We start from the raw sequence: 16,479 nt of genomic DNA, 5'->3' as shown, positions 1-16,479 counted from the left end.
TATTCGGTTTAAAAGATATAAAAAAAATAGTTCGGCATTATTTGGGCATCCAGCTGATCTACTTTTATAAAAGTAATTGACTACTTCATCTAATAAATCAGTATTTCATCTATAAATATGATTATGCACACAGCTCTTGAAATCTAAAGATCTGTTGGATCTCTACTAACAGTTATCAAAATGATGGAAATGAATCTAATACTAGAAACGTTTTATACTGCTGGAAGATTTGAATATACAAACCTGCTTGTTGTATGGAACCAGGTGAAACAAATTTTGGAATGTCATATTTGGTATGATAGACATAACCATTCTTAATGTATGCAAAGTCCAATCCTAAATGATAAAAACAAATATTTTAATAAACTATTACAGCCAGCTACAATAATAAGCAATATAAACAAATAAACATTATTCAGAGCATGTGTATGTATTGTATATGGTTATGTGAATTGTATGCTCTGGAGCTTTTTAATAATTTACATTTTTCCTATTTTCAATTTTAAATATTAGTACCTTATTGGAAGATGATGTTGCTTCAGCGTACCATAAGCAAATTGCTATCTGGAAATTTTTTACTGATAAATTTTCCTATCTGATAGGTGCTGTTTGGTTTCAGGCATATCAGCAACTTAAACCATACTGTGCCATTGGGTATTATGTCTGTACAAGTGCATGTCCACAGGTAAATTTACATATTCTACAGGCAGAAAAGGAATAACTCACAGGGGAAAACCCTACTCCCACCTGAGAGTGGCTATTTTTACTGATCTTGACAGAAGTGTATTTCAGAAATTCCTCTGCTCATTAATAGGAGTTGAACTCAGGCTTCACCAAACAAATGACAAAACCACTATTACTCAAAGAGGAAATATAATATGATAAGTTACATGGACAGCTGCAGTATGACACAAGATCAAAGTATCCAGCTAAAAAGAGTATACAATCAGTTAAAGGATCATCCTAGATACCAGTTAAATGCGGGTTGTTTGTTTGTTTGTTATTAGGAGCATTAGCAACTAAGGCCATATTGCTCCGGGATATGCGGTGGTCATTCCCTGACCTTTCCGCATCCTCCGTATTTGGTGGTCACGGGCTCAAACCCCGGTCTAATCAAGAAGCGTGTGCTACGCACTGTTGCTCCTTCCCACCTGGCTACGGAGGCGCCCCAGTTAAATGCATTTCTTCTGGTCATGGACAGTTCTAGATTTAGAGTAAGTAGTGGTAGGTGATGCAAAAAAGCAAGCTTCTACAGCTCAAAAAAAAAAAAAAAAAAAATTTCAGATTTGTATAGAGTCATTTGTATATGACTCTATAATTACCCACACTTTTTTTCATTCTCCACTAACCTGAGTGTGGTACCATACATACAGTTGGTATGCTAATCTTGGATTACTGCTACCCATATGCAGAACCTTGCATTTTCAATGTTAAACTTCAATTGCTAGTTCTCAGCACATCTGCCTAATTTTTATAGATCTTGTTTTTCTAGATCTATCTCGAAACCTTTCAACTGATCAACGATTACCAATATGAATTCTGTTAGTGAGCCACTGGCGACATATTGGCTTATGTTATACCCATCTATGGACAAATTCAATGGAAAAATTCAGTGAAAGTTTGATTCTTGACATTTCTAATGCTTTTGATCATGTCTAGCATCAAGTTCTTCTAAACAAGCCTTCCATCTTATGGATTACCAAATGTTTTTTGCAAATGGGTATCCAATTTACCATCTGACCACTAGTTAATAGCTCCCTGTCCTCTAACTTCTTGACTAATGCTGGTGTTCTTCAAGGTTCAGTTCTTTCTCCCATTATTTTCCAATTGTACAAAATGACCTTCTTCCACTGACTGGAAATCTTATCCACAGTTCTGCTAATGACAGCACATTGCAATCCACGTTCAGTTTGCAGTTTGAGAAACCTTGCTCTGCACAAACAGCTTCAACTTTTCGAATATCCATCACCAATTCCTTAAACAATCTCCAGGTAATTCTCCAATGGGACAAAGATAACTTAGTTCATTTAACTTTTCTAAAAAAAACTCAGTTGTGTTTATGTCTTGCAAAAATGAGTCTACTGCTCCTATTCTTATTTTCAATGATACTCAGATTTCTAGACAAGATCACATATCTCTATTAGGGATTACTCTGACTTCTAATCTCTTTTGGAATAAGAGAGATTAGAAGTCAGGGTCACATCTAAAAAAACTGGGGGTTTTTTTTTTTTTTTTGTGAAACCATCTTTGGCGGTGCCTAATAAAGTTTTCGGACTGAAGTAAAACTGATTGGTAATGAAAATTTGAAACAGAAATAATACAAAGCACGTCACATCCTAAATGACACTAACTCAGTCACTAACATTTATTTGGTAGAGTAAGTAGTGGGCATGAGCATAAAATGTTACATCGTTCATACTAAATATTTTGGACTGAAGTAAACCGATTGGTAATTAAAATGTAAGACAGAAATGACATCACTTCCTAAATTAGGCTAACTCAGTCACTAACATTGATTCGGTAGAGTAAGTAGCAGGCGTGAGCATAAAACGTTACATCATTCATAACTTTGGTTCTAGCTGTTCGACGTTATGAATGATACTTATGAACTGGCTTATCTGCTTCTGCTCTGCCTCACTTCTCCTATACGTTGACTGGATAGAGTGAGTAGTGGGCACGAGCATAAAATGTTACCAATCGGTTTTACTTCAGTCCGAATGCAACAATACAAATCAATCACTTCCGGCAGTAGCTTTTGATTGTGACGTCATACTATTCCACAAATAGATTTTACTAAGTTTATTAGTTTTAGTTCATTCTTAAAATCCTTTAACCTTGTCCAAGCCAAGGATGTTTTCACATAAAATAAAACATCTTTCATGCATATAGGGTACACACAGTTGTTTTTTTTTTTGCTGTCAGCGCTACTTTTCTTCTAAACAACTACTTATGCCCTACAAATCTCAACCTCTGTACATCTCCCCCCCCCCCCCCCCAAACCTCTCTCAGGCTTTCAGACTCCACTCAAAAGAGGGCAGTCAAGTTAATTAATGACTCATTTCTTACACAGTCACTCCACTCTATGTCATAGATGTTCAGTTTAAGCTTCATACCTTTTCTATAGATACTTCCATGGCCACTCTTTCTTCTAAACTGGCATCTCTGTTTCTCCACACTCTCTTCCAAACTGGTCCAATATATGCCACAACCAGTTGGCATCCATTTACTGTCCAACTTCAGAGTCACAGAACCAACTTTTCTTCTTCCTCATTTTTCTCCTTCAACTTTTTTTTTCCTGTAACAACCTTCCTTCACGTGTATTTTCTGAAAATTACAAACTACATAAATTTAAATCTAATGTCAACAAGACTGAAGATATCTTCTCAGCCTTTAACTCATTCACTGTCTAAGTACAGGGAAATAGAGTGGGCCAGTAAATCAGAGAGTCTTATAAAGGGGGATTTTAATTTCCCAGATATTGACTGGAATTTGTGGGTTGGTCACTCACACACTAGCAAGGCTTTTGTGGATTTATTGGATGATTGTTTTCTACAGCAGCATGTTCGGGAGGCAACTACAGGGAGTAATACTCTTGATTTGATTATCAGCAGCGATTCTTCATGAATTAAGAATCTGCATATATAAAGAACCACTAGGTGGCAGTGATCACAGTGTACTGAAGTGGGATTTACTCAAAGAGGTAACTACCATCAGGGGTAAAGGGAAGGGTTATTGCTTTCGTAAAGGCAACTACGATGGACTGAGACAGTATTTAAATTCTATACAGTGGGACCAACTGATGATGTTACCAACAGCAAATTCAAAATGGGAAGCATTCAAAGAACTTATCTTGGAAGCTACTAGGCTTTACATACCAACTAAGAAATATTGTTCAAAGTTTAGGCCTAAATGGATGTCAGATGAACTAATGAGACATATGGCAGAGGGAAAAAATGCATGGGATACATATAAATTAACACGTGACACAGAAGCCTATGATAGATATAAGTTGATCTGTAACCAAGTTACAAAGGAGGTAAGGCAGGCGAGGGCAGATTACGAGAAATCTTTGGCAAGGGATGCAAAGAAAAACAGCAAGGAGTTCTTTACTTATGTAAACTCTAGAAGGAAGGGGATGAATCAGATTGGTCCACTTGATATCAATGGTTCAACTGTTGATGATCCTGCTCAGGTAGCTAACAAACTAAATGAATATTTTGCATCGACATTCACACATGAGGAGTTATTCAGCGAGGGGAATGCCAGAGATGTATTCAACTCTAGCAGTAAGCTAGAGAATCTTGTAATAACTGAGAGTAAAGTGGAGGAGAAATTGTTGAAGATAAACACAAGAAAGGCACCTGGGGTGGATGGGATCTATCCAGTTATATTAAAGGAGGTAGCAAAGGAAGTAAACAAACCCTTAGCCATAATTATGAGAGCTTCCTTGGACTCAGGGGAGGTACCCATAGACTGGAGATGTGCAAATGTGACCCCAATTCACAGAGGAGGATCAAAGGCTGACACAAGTAATTATAGACCTGTGAGTTTAACTTCTGTTCCAGGAAAATTAATGGAGGCACTGGTTAAAGAAGCACTGCAGGATCATCTAGACAAGACTTCAGTTATAGCTCGGACACAGCTTGGTTTTGTTAAGGGGAAGTCTTGCCTGACCAATCTGATTGGATACTATGATGCAGTCACAAAAGAACTGGATGCAGGGAATAACTTTGATATTATATACTTGGATCTTAAAAAGGCTTTTGATACTGTTGCACATGGAAGACTGCTGCACAAATTGGAGCAGTGTGGCATCGGAGGCAAATTGCTGCTATGGATAAAGGAGTGGTTGACGGGGAGTAGACAGAAAGTGGTAATCAATGGACACTGCTTATCATGGACTAATTTTATTAGTGGAGTCCCTCGGGGTTCAGTGTTGGATCCATTATTGTTTTCTGTATTTATAAATAATATTGATGATGGTATATCAAGCTTAATGTCCAAGTTTGCAGACGATACAAAGGTTGGCAGGGTTGTTAAGGACACTACTGACGCTATTCTGCTGCAACAGGATCTGGAAAGGTTGAGCAGATGGGCTGAGAGGTGGCAAATGAAGTTTAACATTGATAAATGTAAAGTACTACATATGGGAAACAGCAACCCCAGAGCAACGTATTAACTCTGTGGTACTACACTGACAGTGGTAGAGAATGAAAAGAACCTGGGGGTAATTGTGCAGGCAGATATGAAGTTCTCTGAGCAGTGTAGATGGGCTGCAAGAGTAGCTCATGGTGTCTTGTCAATGATATACAGTAATTTTTCTAGCAGGGATAAGGAGGTGATTATTCCCCTGTATAAGGCAATGGTCAGGCCACACCTTGAGTACTGTATACAGGTCTGGATGGCTCATTTCAAGAAGGATGTAGAGCTGCTGGAAGGAGTACAGAGAAGGGCAACAAGATTAATGAATGGAACAAAGGGTTGCTCTTACGAAGAAAGAGCTTAAGTTTTGCAAATTACAGTGTCTGGAGACTAGGCACAGGTGAGGTGATCTGATAGAGGTGTATAAAGCCTTGAATGGTTTGAGCATGTTCAATGCTGATGGGATTCTTCCTCTTGCTCAGAATAATCACCTGATAGAGCATAAATTCAAATTGAGGAAAGACAGATGTAGGATAGATGTGCGGAAATTGCCTTTAGCCAGGGGGTTGTTGGTTGGTGGAACATACTTCCATCCCTTGTTGTGGAGGTTGATAGCCTAAATAAATTTAAAGCTCAGCTGGACAGGTATTTTGAACGAACGGAGGGGTGAAGTGGAAGTTTTTTTTTTTTTTTTTTTGGCTGATGCTGCATAAGCTTGCTTTCTTGCATCATATGCCTCTACTAATGCACTATAAAGTACTAAGTACTACTCAACTAGAGGAGGATTCTAATACCTTTCTCAGATTGAGGTTTTCATAAGAAAAAAAAAAGAAAAAGAATAACACTTTGAAGTAACTAAAATCTTCATTTATAACAGAAAAGATCATATATAAACTGTTTCAGTGTAAGCCATATTAATTAATTCTAGCCATGCCATATTTTACTTGTATCATTTTTACATATTTTAATAGAATACCTGGTATTTTCCCAAAATCTCTAAAAATTCTGTAGTCTGTCTCTGCAGGTACAAGGCCACTCTGAAATATATCCTCAGCAATAACAGAACCAAATGGAAATTTTGCTGCCTTTGCATAGATCACACCCAACCAGTTTCTCTTGCTGTCTGTTTTTTAAAATGGAAAAGATCATAAGATATAAAAAGAACAAATAAAAATATGTTAAACTGTTTAAAGATAGTTCATGTGAACATTAATAACAAAAATAAGTATTTTATTTGAACTCAGTAGAGGTGGTCTTATTTGTAATTAAAATTAAAAAAAAAAAACTGCCATAATGGCAGCAAATCTCTCTCTCTCTCTCTCTCTCTCTCTCTCTCTCTCTCTCTCTCTCTCTCTCTCTCTCTCTCTCTCTCTCTCTCTCTCTCTCTCTCTCTCCTACTCCAGTTACATGACTTAATGTTTCATCACTGAGTGCTGTTACATCTTTAAGTATTCTGCTGCAATGTTACTATGCAGTGCAGAAGTATCTTTTTAACAACAGCAACCCATGAAATTCAAGGCAATTTCAGGCAGTATAAACTTTACTTAATTAAGTCAATGTAGGATACGTGGGCTTATTTATATAAATAAATTTACACACATACATGTGTGCATGCACTTTTCAAGGTTCTGTCAGTGCAGTATCAACAAATTACATCTCCATATGTACAGATTATCTTGAAACTATAAAGACATGATGACATCTGTCAACTGTGTTTGCAAGTAATAGTAGCCATTTTACATTATGACAGTTTCAAAAATTGGCACAGGAAGGCACGGCCCTCTCAAAAAAGCTCTGAGATAATTTGGGCTGAAAATGAAGATATTCTCATGAATTTAGATCTAGAAGTTGAATGAAAGTGAATTAAATAATATACCGTGTTTCCCCACGTATAAGATGCACCTTAATTTTGGGGCCCGAAATTTGAAAAAAAATGTATTACATAAAGTTATTGAACTCAAGTTTTATTCATCATAAAATTCATACAACTCATCACTGTCAAAACTCCCATCCATTAGCTTGTCCTCGTCTGTGTCTGATGACGAATCACTTTCTTCATATATTGCCTCGTCCTCAGTTCCATCTATGGCATTTGAAATGCCACACTTCTTAAATGACTTGACAATGATCTCAATCTTGATATTATCCCAGGATCTTTTCACCCAGGTACAAACTTCTCCTATAGTTGGTTTCTTCACTCTTTTTGCTGGTGTCAAATTGTCCCCAGAAGAATTCATCCATTGGTTCCATTCGTCTCTCATGGCAGCTTTGAAGGGTTTGTTAATGCTGACATCAAGTGGTTGGAGCTGGGAGGTTAAGCCTCCAGGTAGGACGGCAAGTTTTGTTTTTTGCTCTGCAGCAATCTTCTTTGTATTTTTTGTTATGTGTGCCCTGAACTGATCAAGCACCAATAGGGCAGGTTTACGTAAGAGCCCACCTGGTCTCCTGCTACAAACTTTCTCAAACCAGATCTTCATCTCATCCTGATCCATCTAACCCTTGTTATGAATGTGGACAATCACTCCTCGAGGAATGTCTTCTTTTGGCATTGTTTTGCATTTGAAAATCAGCATAGGATGCAGCTTGGTTCCGTCGGCACAACAAGCTAGAACAACTGTATAATGGCTCTTTTCATGTCCACTTGTCGTCACAGTTACAGTTTTCACCCCCTTCTTATCAACAGTTCTGTTACTTGGGACATCAAATTGAAGGGGGGGACTTTGTCCATATTTGCAATCTGTCTCAACTCAAATTGATGTCTTCCGACATTGAATGACAAAACGATGAAATTCAAGGACCTTCTGCTCATAGCTTTCAGGCATCTTTTGGGCAAGTCTGGTGTGTGTACGCATGCTTAGTCCATTCCGTTTCATGAACCTGAAGCACCAATTGTGTCCTCCTTTGAAATCAGTAACTTCTTTTTCATCAGCAATTCTTCTTGCCTCATGCTGAACCATCTTTGTGGACACAGGAATTCCAATTGCCCTTTGCTCTTCAATTCCCTCTCTAAATCAGGCCATTTTGCTGACTTGCCTCTCATGGCCTTCTGCCGTGGCGTTTTCAGTAGGGTTTTTCATCCCGTAGCCAGTCTCGGATTGTTTTCTCAGTTGGAGGAGGACCGAACTTACGTTCAGCAGCACGATTTCCATTCACTTTTAACTTGAATTCAGCACTGTACGAAAATCTTTTCTGAGCCATTTCTGTGCAGAACGTGGCAAAACGTAACCTAATATACCGGTAACAAGTGCGAAACAATGAGTGCAAAGACAACAAGCGCGAAAAAGCGGGAAATGCAAGTAAAAAAAATCTACAACCACTGTATAAGATGCACCCAGTTTTTAGACCCAAAATTTTTTGAAAAAAGGTGCATCTTATACATGGGGAAATACGGTATGTGTAAAATGATATAATAATGAGGATATTACTGTAAAAAAAAAAAAAAAAATTAATGATGAATTCTTTTTTACAAAATTTTGATTTTATTGTTTATAGCAATCCTGCTCTAATGTTTGGTTATAAAATCAAAACAGGAAAAAAATTAATATTTAAAAAATTATTCATGCACATAATTTACTTCCAAATTGCTCAAAAAAATTTCACTTCAGGTGGAGCGCATATGAAACCGACTCGTGAAAGGATTAAAAATGCAATTTGAAAAAGTAAAGCAAAAAGTACCTACCTGCTTGAAAAAGGATCTGTTTCCCTCCAGATCCAGATGCTTCTAGATTTATAAATGCTACAATTTCTTTTGCCCATTTGTGCTGTGTAATGAACCCATGGGCAGCCTAATAAAACAACTTATTTTATTAAAAGTATTAAAATGATGTACAAGATAATATATAAGGAATAAATACTTGTATGGCATCTTCCATAAAAAATAAATCAATTAAATTTAATTAAATAAAAATAAAATATCTCTCCAGTTTTATATTTTATCTATCTTTTCCATATATTTATATAAAAGTGCCTTATCATTTTATTTTAAATTTAACAGTATTAAATAAATAGTATTAAATAAAATCTTGGCTTCTTAACCTAGAGAAGCTAAAATTATTTCTTGAATGTTGCCATAAAAAAACTTTTTAGATACATAATATAAAAATTCTATAAACAGAATGGAAAATCAACATTTTTTTTTTTTTATTAAGCAAAAAAAAAAAAAGTCATTTTTTCAAAGTCAAAGTTTTTCTGTGTATTTGCTATAATCATATTTCAAAATGCAATTTTAACGGTATTCTGCCAGTCTCAGATTAAATGTACATCATTATTACACTTTTAAAATCTGAATTTTAATTAATTAGAAATGAGTCAATGATCAACACAGTCACGTAGAATTAGGCAAAGTAGTAAAGTAGAGAAAAAGTAAATTCGTAATAAATTAGTAGAAAACTTGTATCTTTAAAAATTTTATGTGTATAACATACAAACTATTACTATTAGTTGTCACATTATACAAGCTAAAAATATTTCTGTACTTAAATTATTCTAGACCACCCCAAAAATTTATATTTACGGCAGACTCTCGATTTACTGAGATCGGATTAACCGGGGACACTTCAAGACTCCAAATTAAAAAAAAAAAAAAATCAACCTGAAATCATAAAATTCAAGTAATAACTAGAATAGGTATAAACATATGTTTTGCAAGTCGTAAATAAGTGACAAGAAGTTCCATTATAAGTCTTCATTGGGAGATAGTGCACCTATTATCTTTAGTTTAGTAAGCTGTGTCGTAATGCAAATGTTTAGTTTGTTTTAGTAAGTCGTGTTGATTGTTGTGTTTTGTCGCAAAAGTAAAAATTTTGTTTCGTTATTTATGTCAGGGATGTTGGTATTTTTTTTTTTTTTTTTTGTTTAGAAATCGCAAAAATCATGGGCAAATGCAAGAGTTGTGCTTTCAATAAAACAAACACTTGAAGTTATTCAAAGGTTTGAAAATGGTGTATCCGTTAAATCTCTAATGAACCATTATAATGTTGGTGACCAAACCATACGAGACATTGCAAAAAATAAAGGGAAGCTATTTAATTTAAAATGGACATCGTAAAAAATAAAGGGAAGCATCGTATTTGGCCACGCGAGTGGTGCGTGGTAACTTTTTTTTTTGTTTTTTTTTATATCGCCATACTTTTTACATAGGTTGCTGAGTTTTTTGATACAGTAAATCCAAGACTTACGTAGCTTCGAACTTACATTACGTTACACAGAATACGAGAAGCAGTGAAAGGATCGGCATCAATGAAGTCAACTATAATAACCAAGGCTATGAAACACATATCAGTTTTTACAGTACAATAACATGCATTTTTTCTTCCTTTTATGTTTTCTTCCTTTTATGGTGTATCCGTTAAATTCTAATGAACCATTATAATGTTGGTGACCAAACCATACGAGACATTGCAAAAAATAGAGGGAAGCTATTTAATTTAAAATGGACATCGTAAAAAATAAAGGGAAGCATCGTATTGGCCACGCGAGTGGTGCGTGGTAACTTTTTTTTTTGTTTTTTTTATATCGCCATACTTTTTACATAAGTTGCTGAGTTTTTTGATACAGTAAATCAAAGACTTACGTAGCTTCGAACTTACATTACGTTACACAGAATACGAGAAGCAGTGAAAGGATCGGCATCAATGAAGTCAACTATAATAACCAAGGCTATGAAACACATATCAGTTTTTACAGTACAATAACATGCATTTTTTCTTCCTTTTATGTTTTCTTATGTGCCACTCTGGCTACTTCACCACTGTCCCCAGATAATTTAATTGAACTAATTAAAAATATATGAATATTTTTCTTCATTCTTCTGACGATATTATGTGGTTTTTGTAATTTTGTCATATCGGGGAGACAGTAGCAATATTATATTAGTCATTCCCGAGTTCGCAAAACTTGACTTACGTAAGAAGTCCTGTAAAGTACTCTTACGTATGTCGGGGACTTAAGTGTATTTTTGGATTAACCGGGAAATCGGGGAATTATCCGGGAAATTTTTTTTACCATCTATCCCGGAAAATTGAGTCTACTATAGTTTCTTCTCAGTTTAAAATTTTTATCTTTGATTTGAGAATAATTTTTTTTACACACTCCAGCATAAATTTTTAACAATATATACTGCATTAATTGGGTGATAATCACTGATGATTTTTACCTTGGCAGATTTCTAAAACAAAATGAGGAAATAACAAATCAATTGTCTTGCACCTTACTGCTTCTTGTTCCCATTATGCAGCTTACCTATCTAATTAGTAAAAGATGAATAGTGACTTCGAACACGAAATGTTATCAGAATCAATAATATTGAAGTAGTACTGTGAATAAGCTAAAAATCAGAATTCGTTCATGCTAGACTTAAATTTCTGTAGTTTGCAATTTTTAGAAAATATATGAGGAGGATGACTGTTCCAAAGAATAGAAGAAGGAATAAAGTAAGAAGAAATGCTAATCAGATTTGTCTGAGTTGAAGTGTTAATAAGTGGACCACAAACAGTTAGATAAGTAATGCATGTGCTCAGATAGTAGTGAAATTGCACATGCCAATTCAGAATAGCAAGAATAGAAATAATACTATTTGGTATTTATACTAATACTAATAGTAAAAATGATGCAAGGAAGCAAGCCAACACACACACACAAAAAAAAAAAGAAAAAAAATGCCCATTTCATTTGTCCATCCCTAGTAACAGCGCTTTTTTTTGTAAAAAAACATAGGTGCCGGTACTCATTCTTTGCTATCAGGAAAAATTTAAAATTAAAAGGATGTGAAAAGTACTCTAAAAATTTTTTTTCCTGATATTGTTACTTTTGTAGTAATGCTTTTGGAATAAGAACAACAAATTTAGTATATTAACACAGTTTATTAAGTATAAATTAATTATTCAAGTATATATAGAAAAATAAGTAAAATGGGAATAAAATAAATAAATAAATCGGTCAACTACTGAGTGCCGGGCACTCAGGATGAAGGGTCCATAGTCACAAATGGTCGTTAGTGTAATATCACAAATAGAGAGCTTTATGGTAACTGAAAAAAAGTTTCTAGTACCACGGCTTGGCCTAAAACTTAGGAAATAACAAAAACATTGTCTATTTGAATCTTTCCAGTTGTTGTGAATGCCAAGAGTGGGAGAAGCAATTAAAGTCTCTGAGGAGAAGCGACTGGCAGGTGAGGGCCGTGCAAGACTCCCCGCAGGCACCTCAACACTGGCTCTCTGAGTATCTCCTTGCCGGGACAACTCCAGCTTTGAAAATTGTTAAAAAATACTTCTCGTTGCAAAATTTATAAATGACCTTTACAGAATTATTAACTAACTATTTAGCAACCTTTTTGTCACCAAAAGGAGAATTACTTAGTACAAAGAAGCGTGCTATCAAAGTGCAATAAAAAATTGTTTTTTTTAATTTTAACACATATATAATTTATAATTTATCATTTAATTATAAATGATCGATTTCAATCGGAGTAGTTTTCCCTTGATAAGCATAGCTAATGTGATTTTTAAATTTTTAGCTCCGTTAGCAACGGAAATAGAGAGGGGGATACGAAAGTTACTCACATTTTCCTGTCAGGCGCTGCCATTTTTAATTTAAAAATTATATTTTAAACATACTCGTTGAGCTCTTTTTCCAACGGTGTAGCTATAGGTTGTCGACAACATTTTTATACCCCACATTTTAACCCCCCTCCGTTTCTCACAAATTTTTATCAACAATGATCGATATGGCGTTATGTTGGCCCACTCGATGTGCAAAACCATGCAAAATTTCGAGTCAATAGGTTGAGTGGTTCCAGAGATACAATGCTGTGATGGACGGACGGACAGGCAGACAACCGAGTGACATTTTAAGGGTCCTTCGTTAGACTATGGCCCCTAAAAATAATAAGTAAAAATAAATAACACGAGTAAAAATAATTTTATAATAGTTTTTGTAGAATATTCCAAATTTTTATTAAGTTTTAATCCGACACCCCATGCCGACTTCTTTTCTTCCTCTTCCTCCTTCTTCTTTTTTGTGTGTTTCGGTTGCTGAATGACGTTTCCGAAGCAGCCACAAATCGACATATTTTTCTGGATTGAAGCAGGTCAGTGGTGGGCATACAATTTTAAGAAACAGTAGTGAAGAAACTGTTTTTGTCATCAACGAAGCTCTGGTTGGGCTGACAATCAGATTCATTTGTGAAAATCCTCATTCACATTTAATCAATGAAATTGGTATCATATTCAGAGCGTCCATCAAATTCTTCAATTCTTCTGAAACCATCTTTTCAACTAGGTACCCCCGAAATCCACGAATTGCATTTAACTGTAACCTAATTGACAATTTTCTAACTTCATTTTCACCAAAATGCCAATAATTCATGTTTAGAAGGTTTAATACCTTCGTTGTCCTCATTTTCCTTCTCTCGTCATCGGTATTGTCACTAGTCCTTAAATTTGAATTTTTTTTTTTTTTTTTGAAACTGTCCAAAATGTCAGTGTCATTCAGATACTGTGGTCATGTAAACAGAGATAGGGAAAATTTACCGAAAAATGTGGATAATGCACTTCCGCGAAACAACAGATGATTATTTGTCGGGGTAAAAGAAAATCACATTTCTAATTCTCAAACGAGGCCGCTTACAGTTGATTCACGAAGTTGTCCAACCTACGGCCAGCCCGGAAAGTGAACTAAAACAGCATTTTAAATCTTGTTAATTATCAAAAACATTTTGTAATTAAATGTTTTGTTCAGTAAATGTAATTGTGTATTGTATTTAATAAAATTTTTGAATATTTTCAATTTTACTTTAACAAGCAACAAGATATGGAAAAGGTAACACACTAAAGAAATCTAACTTTGAATTTTTTTTGAATAAGGCCCCTGTACGGGAAATGTTTGGACACCACTGCAGTAGAAGGTGGACCACAGCCCATTGGGAATACACCTTGATCAGCTCATCGCAGACCAGCACGACTTCTCTGTATGTGGGACAGATGGTCGGATAGTTTTTACCAGGTACCAGTAAGTTGCAGAATGGTAATCCCTTCAGCTCTCTTAATTCGCGCAGCAGCACTAATTGCCTGAAGGCCAGAAATGCGAACAGGGCATATTGAGTTAATTCTCTCCTAATCCGTTCGCTATATGAAAATTTTCTCGCTCAACAGAAACTATTTTAGCATTAGCATTAGTAGAGGCATTTGATGCAAGAAAGCAAGCTTATGCAGCATCAGCCAAAAAAAAAAAAAAAAAAAAAAAAACCCACTTCCACTTCACCCCTCTGTTCGTTCAAAATACCTGTCCAGCTGAGCCTTAAACTTATTTAGGCTATCAACCTCCACCACAAGGGATGGGAGTCTGTTCCACCAACCAACCACCCGCTGGCTAAAGGCAAATTTCCGCACATCTATCCTACATCTGTCTTTCCTCAATTTGAATTTATGCCCTCTCAGGTGATTTTTCTGAGCTAGAGGAAGAATCCCATCAGCATTGAGCATGCTTAAACCATTCAAGGCTTTATACACCTCTATCAGATCACCTCGCTGGTGCCTAGTCTCCAGACACTGTAATTTGCAAAACTTAAGCCTTTCTTCGTAAGAGCACCCCTTTGTTCCATTCACTAATCTTGTTGCCCTTCTCTGTACTCGTTCCAGCAGTTCTACATCCTTCTTGAAATGAGGCCTCCAGACCTGTATACAGTACTCTAGGTGTGGCCTGACCATTGCCTTATACAATGGAACAATCACCTCCTTATCCCTGCTGGAAAAATTCCTGTATATCATTGACAATACTCCATGAGCTACTCTTGCAGCCCGTCTGCACTGCTCAGAGAACTTCATATCTGCCTGCACAACCACCCCCAAGTCCCTTTCATTCTCTACCACTGTCAGTGTAGTACCACAGAGTTGATACGTTGCTCTGGGGTTGCTGTTTCCCATGTGTAGTACTTTACATTTGTCAATGTTAAACTTCATTTGCCACCTCTCAGCCCATCTGCTCAACCTTTCCAGATCCTGTTGCAGCAGCATAGTGTCAGTAGTGTCCTTGACAACCCTGCCAACCTTTGTATCATCTGCAAACTTGGACATTAAGCTTGATATACCATCATCAATATCATTTATAAATACAGAAAACAACAATGGACCCAACACTGAGCCCTGAGGGACTCCACTAATAACATCAGTCCACGATGAGCAGTGTCCATTGATTACCACTCTCTGTCTTCTCCCCCTCAACCACCCCTTTATCCATAGCAGCAATTTGCCTCCAATGTCACACTGCTCCAATTTGTGTAGCAGTCTTCCATGTGCAACAGTATCAAAAGCCTTTCTAAGATCCAAGTATATAATATCAAAGTTATTCCCTGCATCCAGCTCTTTTGTGACTGCATCATAGTATCCAATCAAGTTGGTCAGGCAAGATTTCCCCTTAACAAAACCATGCTGTGTCTGAGCTATAACTGAAGTCTTGTCTAAATGATCCTACATGTAACAAAAGATTTTACATGTAACTTCCAAGGGGAATTCAAAATAATTAAACAGAGGTCCGACTGAGTAATTTAGAATTATGAAAATGGTTACACAGTTTTATATAGAAAATATCTTAACAATAGACAGTGAAAAATGTAAATTTAGTTTGCATAGTAGATAAACATGTAAAAAAAATTTACGGAATATTACAAATTTCAAAGTGCACTACATCCAGATGTCATACATCACTGTTAATGAAGGTGCCGGTACACCGTACCGTTGTGTACTGTCACAAAAAAAGCATTGCCTAGTAATAATCTATCTAATCCTCTAAATTTATTCAAACTACTCACTTCCACAATCAGATGAAAGTTTGTTCCGACAATTACTCTGGCTAAAAGCAAATTTTAGAACAACTATCCTGCAAACAATGTCTTTCAAATTTACGTTTATGTCCCTTTGTGTGGGTATCACCCCAGAAAGAGTAAGGATGCCATCAGCATTCAGTTTATTCAATACACTACCTTAAAATACTTCAATCAGGTCTCTTTACAGGTGCCTAGTTTTTAGATGGTGCAATTTACAGAACTAAAGTTTTTTTTTTTTCTTTTGGTAATAAAAACCTTTTATACTCCTGAGCTACTCTTGTTTCTCTCTTCAACATATTATCTGTTTCTGTGAAAGAGGTGTGCAAGAGATTTAAGCAGAACTAAACATCTGTGTGTGTGTGTGTGTGTGTGTGTGTGTGTGTGTGTGTGTGTGTGTGTGTGTGTGTGTGTGAGAGAGAGAGAGAGAGAGAGAGAGAGAATTTACCCAATTTGTAAATTACTTTACAAATTGAGTATATTAGCAAAAGATGGTTCACTGATTAACTCAACTGTTCCAA

The 16,479-nt window shown here is 35.9% G+C and overlaps 1 protein-coding gene across 1 annotated transcript in view; it reads right to left on the bottom strand.

Annotated features, from left to right (window-relative positions):
* The window catches only part of LOC150086241 (endoplasmic reticulum metallopeptidase 1-like), a 99,775-nt gene that overhangs the window by 67,890 nt on the left and 15,406 nt on the right, over window positions 1-16,479 (bottom strand). Inside the window, exons 3-5 of the mRNA XM_090374837.1 lie at window positions 8,822-8,927; window positions 6,119-6,265; window positions 244-336 (exon numbers count right to left, since the gene is read on the bottom strand). Of these exons, the coding sequence (XP_090230963.1) occupies window positions 244-336; window positions 6,119-6,265; window positions 8,822-8,927 (346 nt within the window). The remainder of the gene's footprint in view (window positions 1-243; window positions 337-6,118; window positions 6,266-8,821; window positions 8,928-16,479) is intronic.

The sequence above is a fragment of the Mastigoproctus giganteus genome, chromosome 5, assembly GCF_048544385.1.
Source record: "Mastigoproctus giganteus isolate SK-2022 chromosome 5, ASM4854438v1, whole genome shotgun sequence".
NCBI lineage: Eukaryota > Metazoa > Arthropoda > Arachnida > Uropygi > Thelyphonidae > Mastigoproctus > Mastigoproctus giganteus.
Note: the sequence above shows the minus strand (reverse complement) of the source record. Positions and strands in the feature narration are given on the sequence as shown.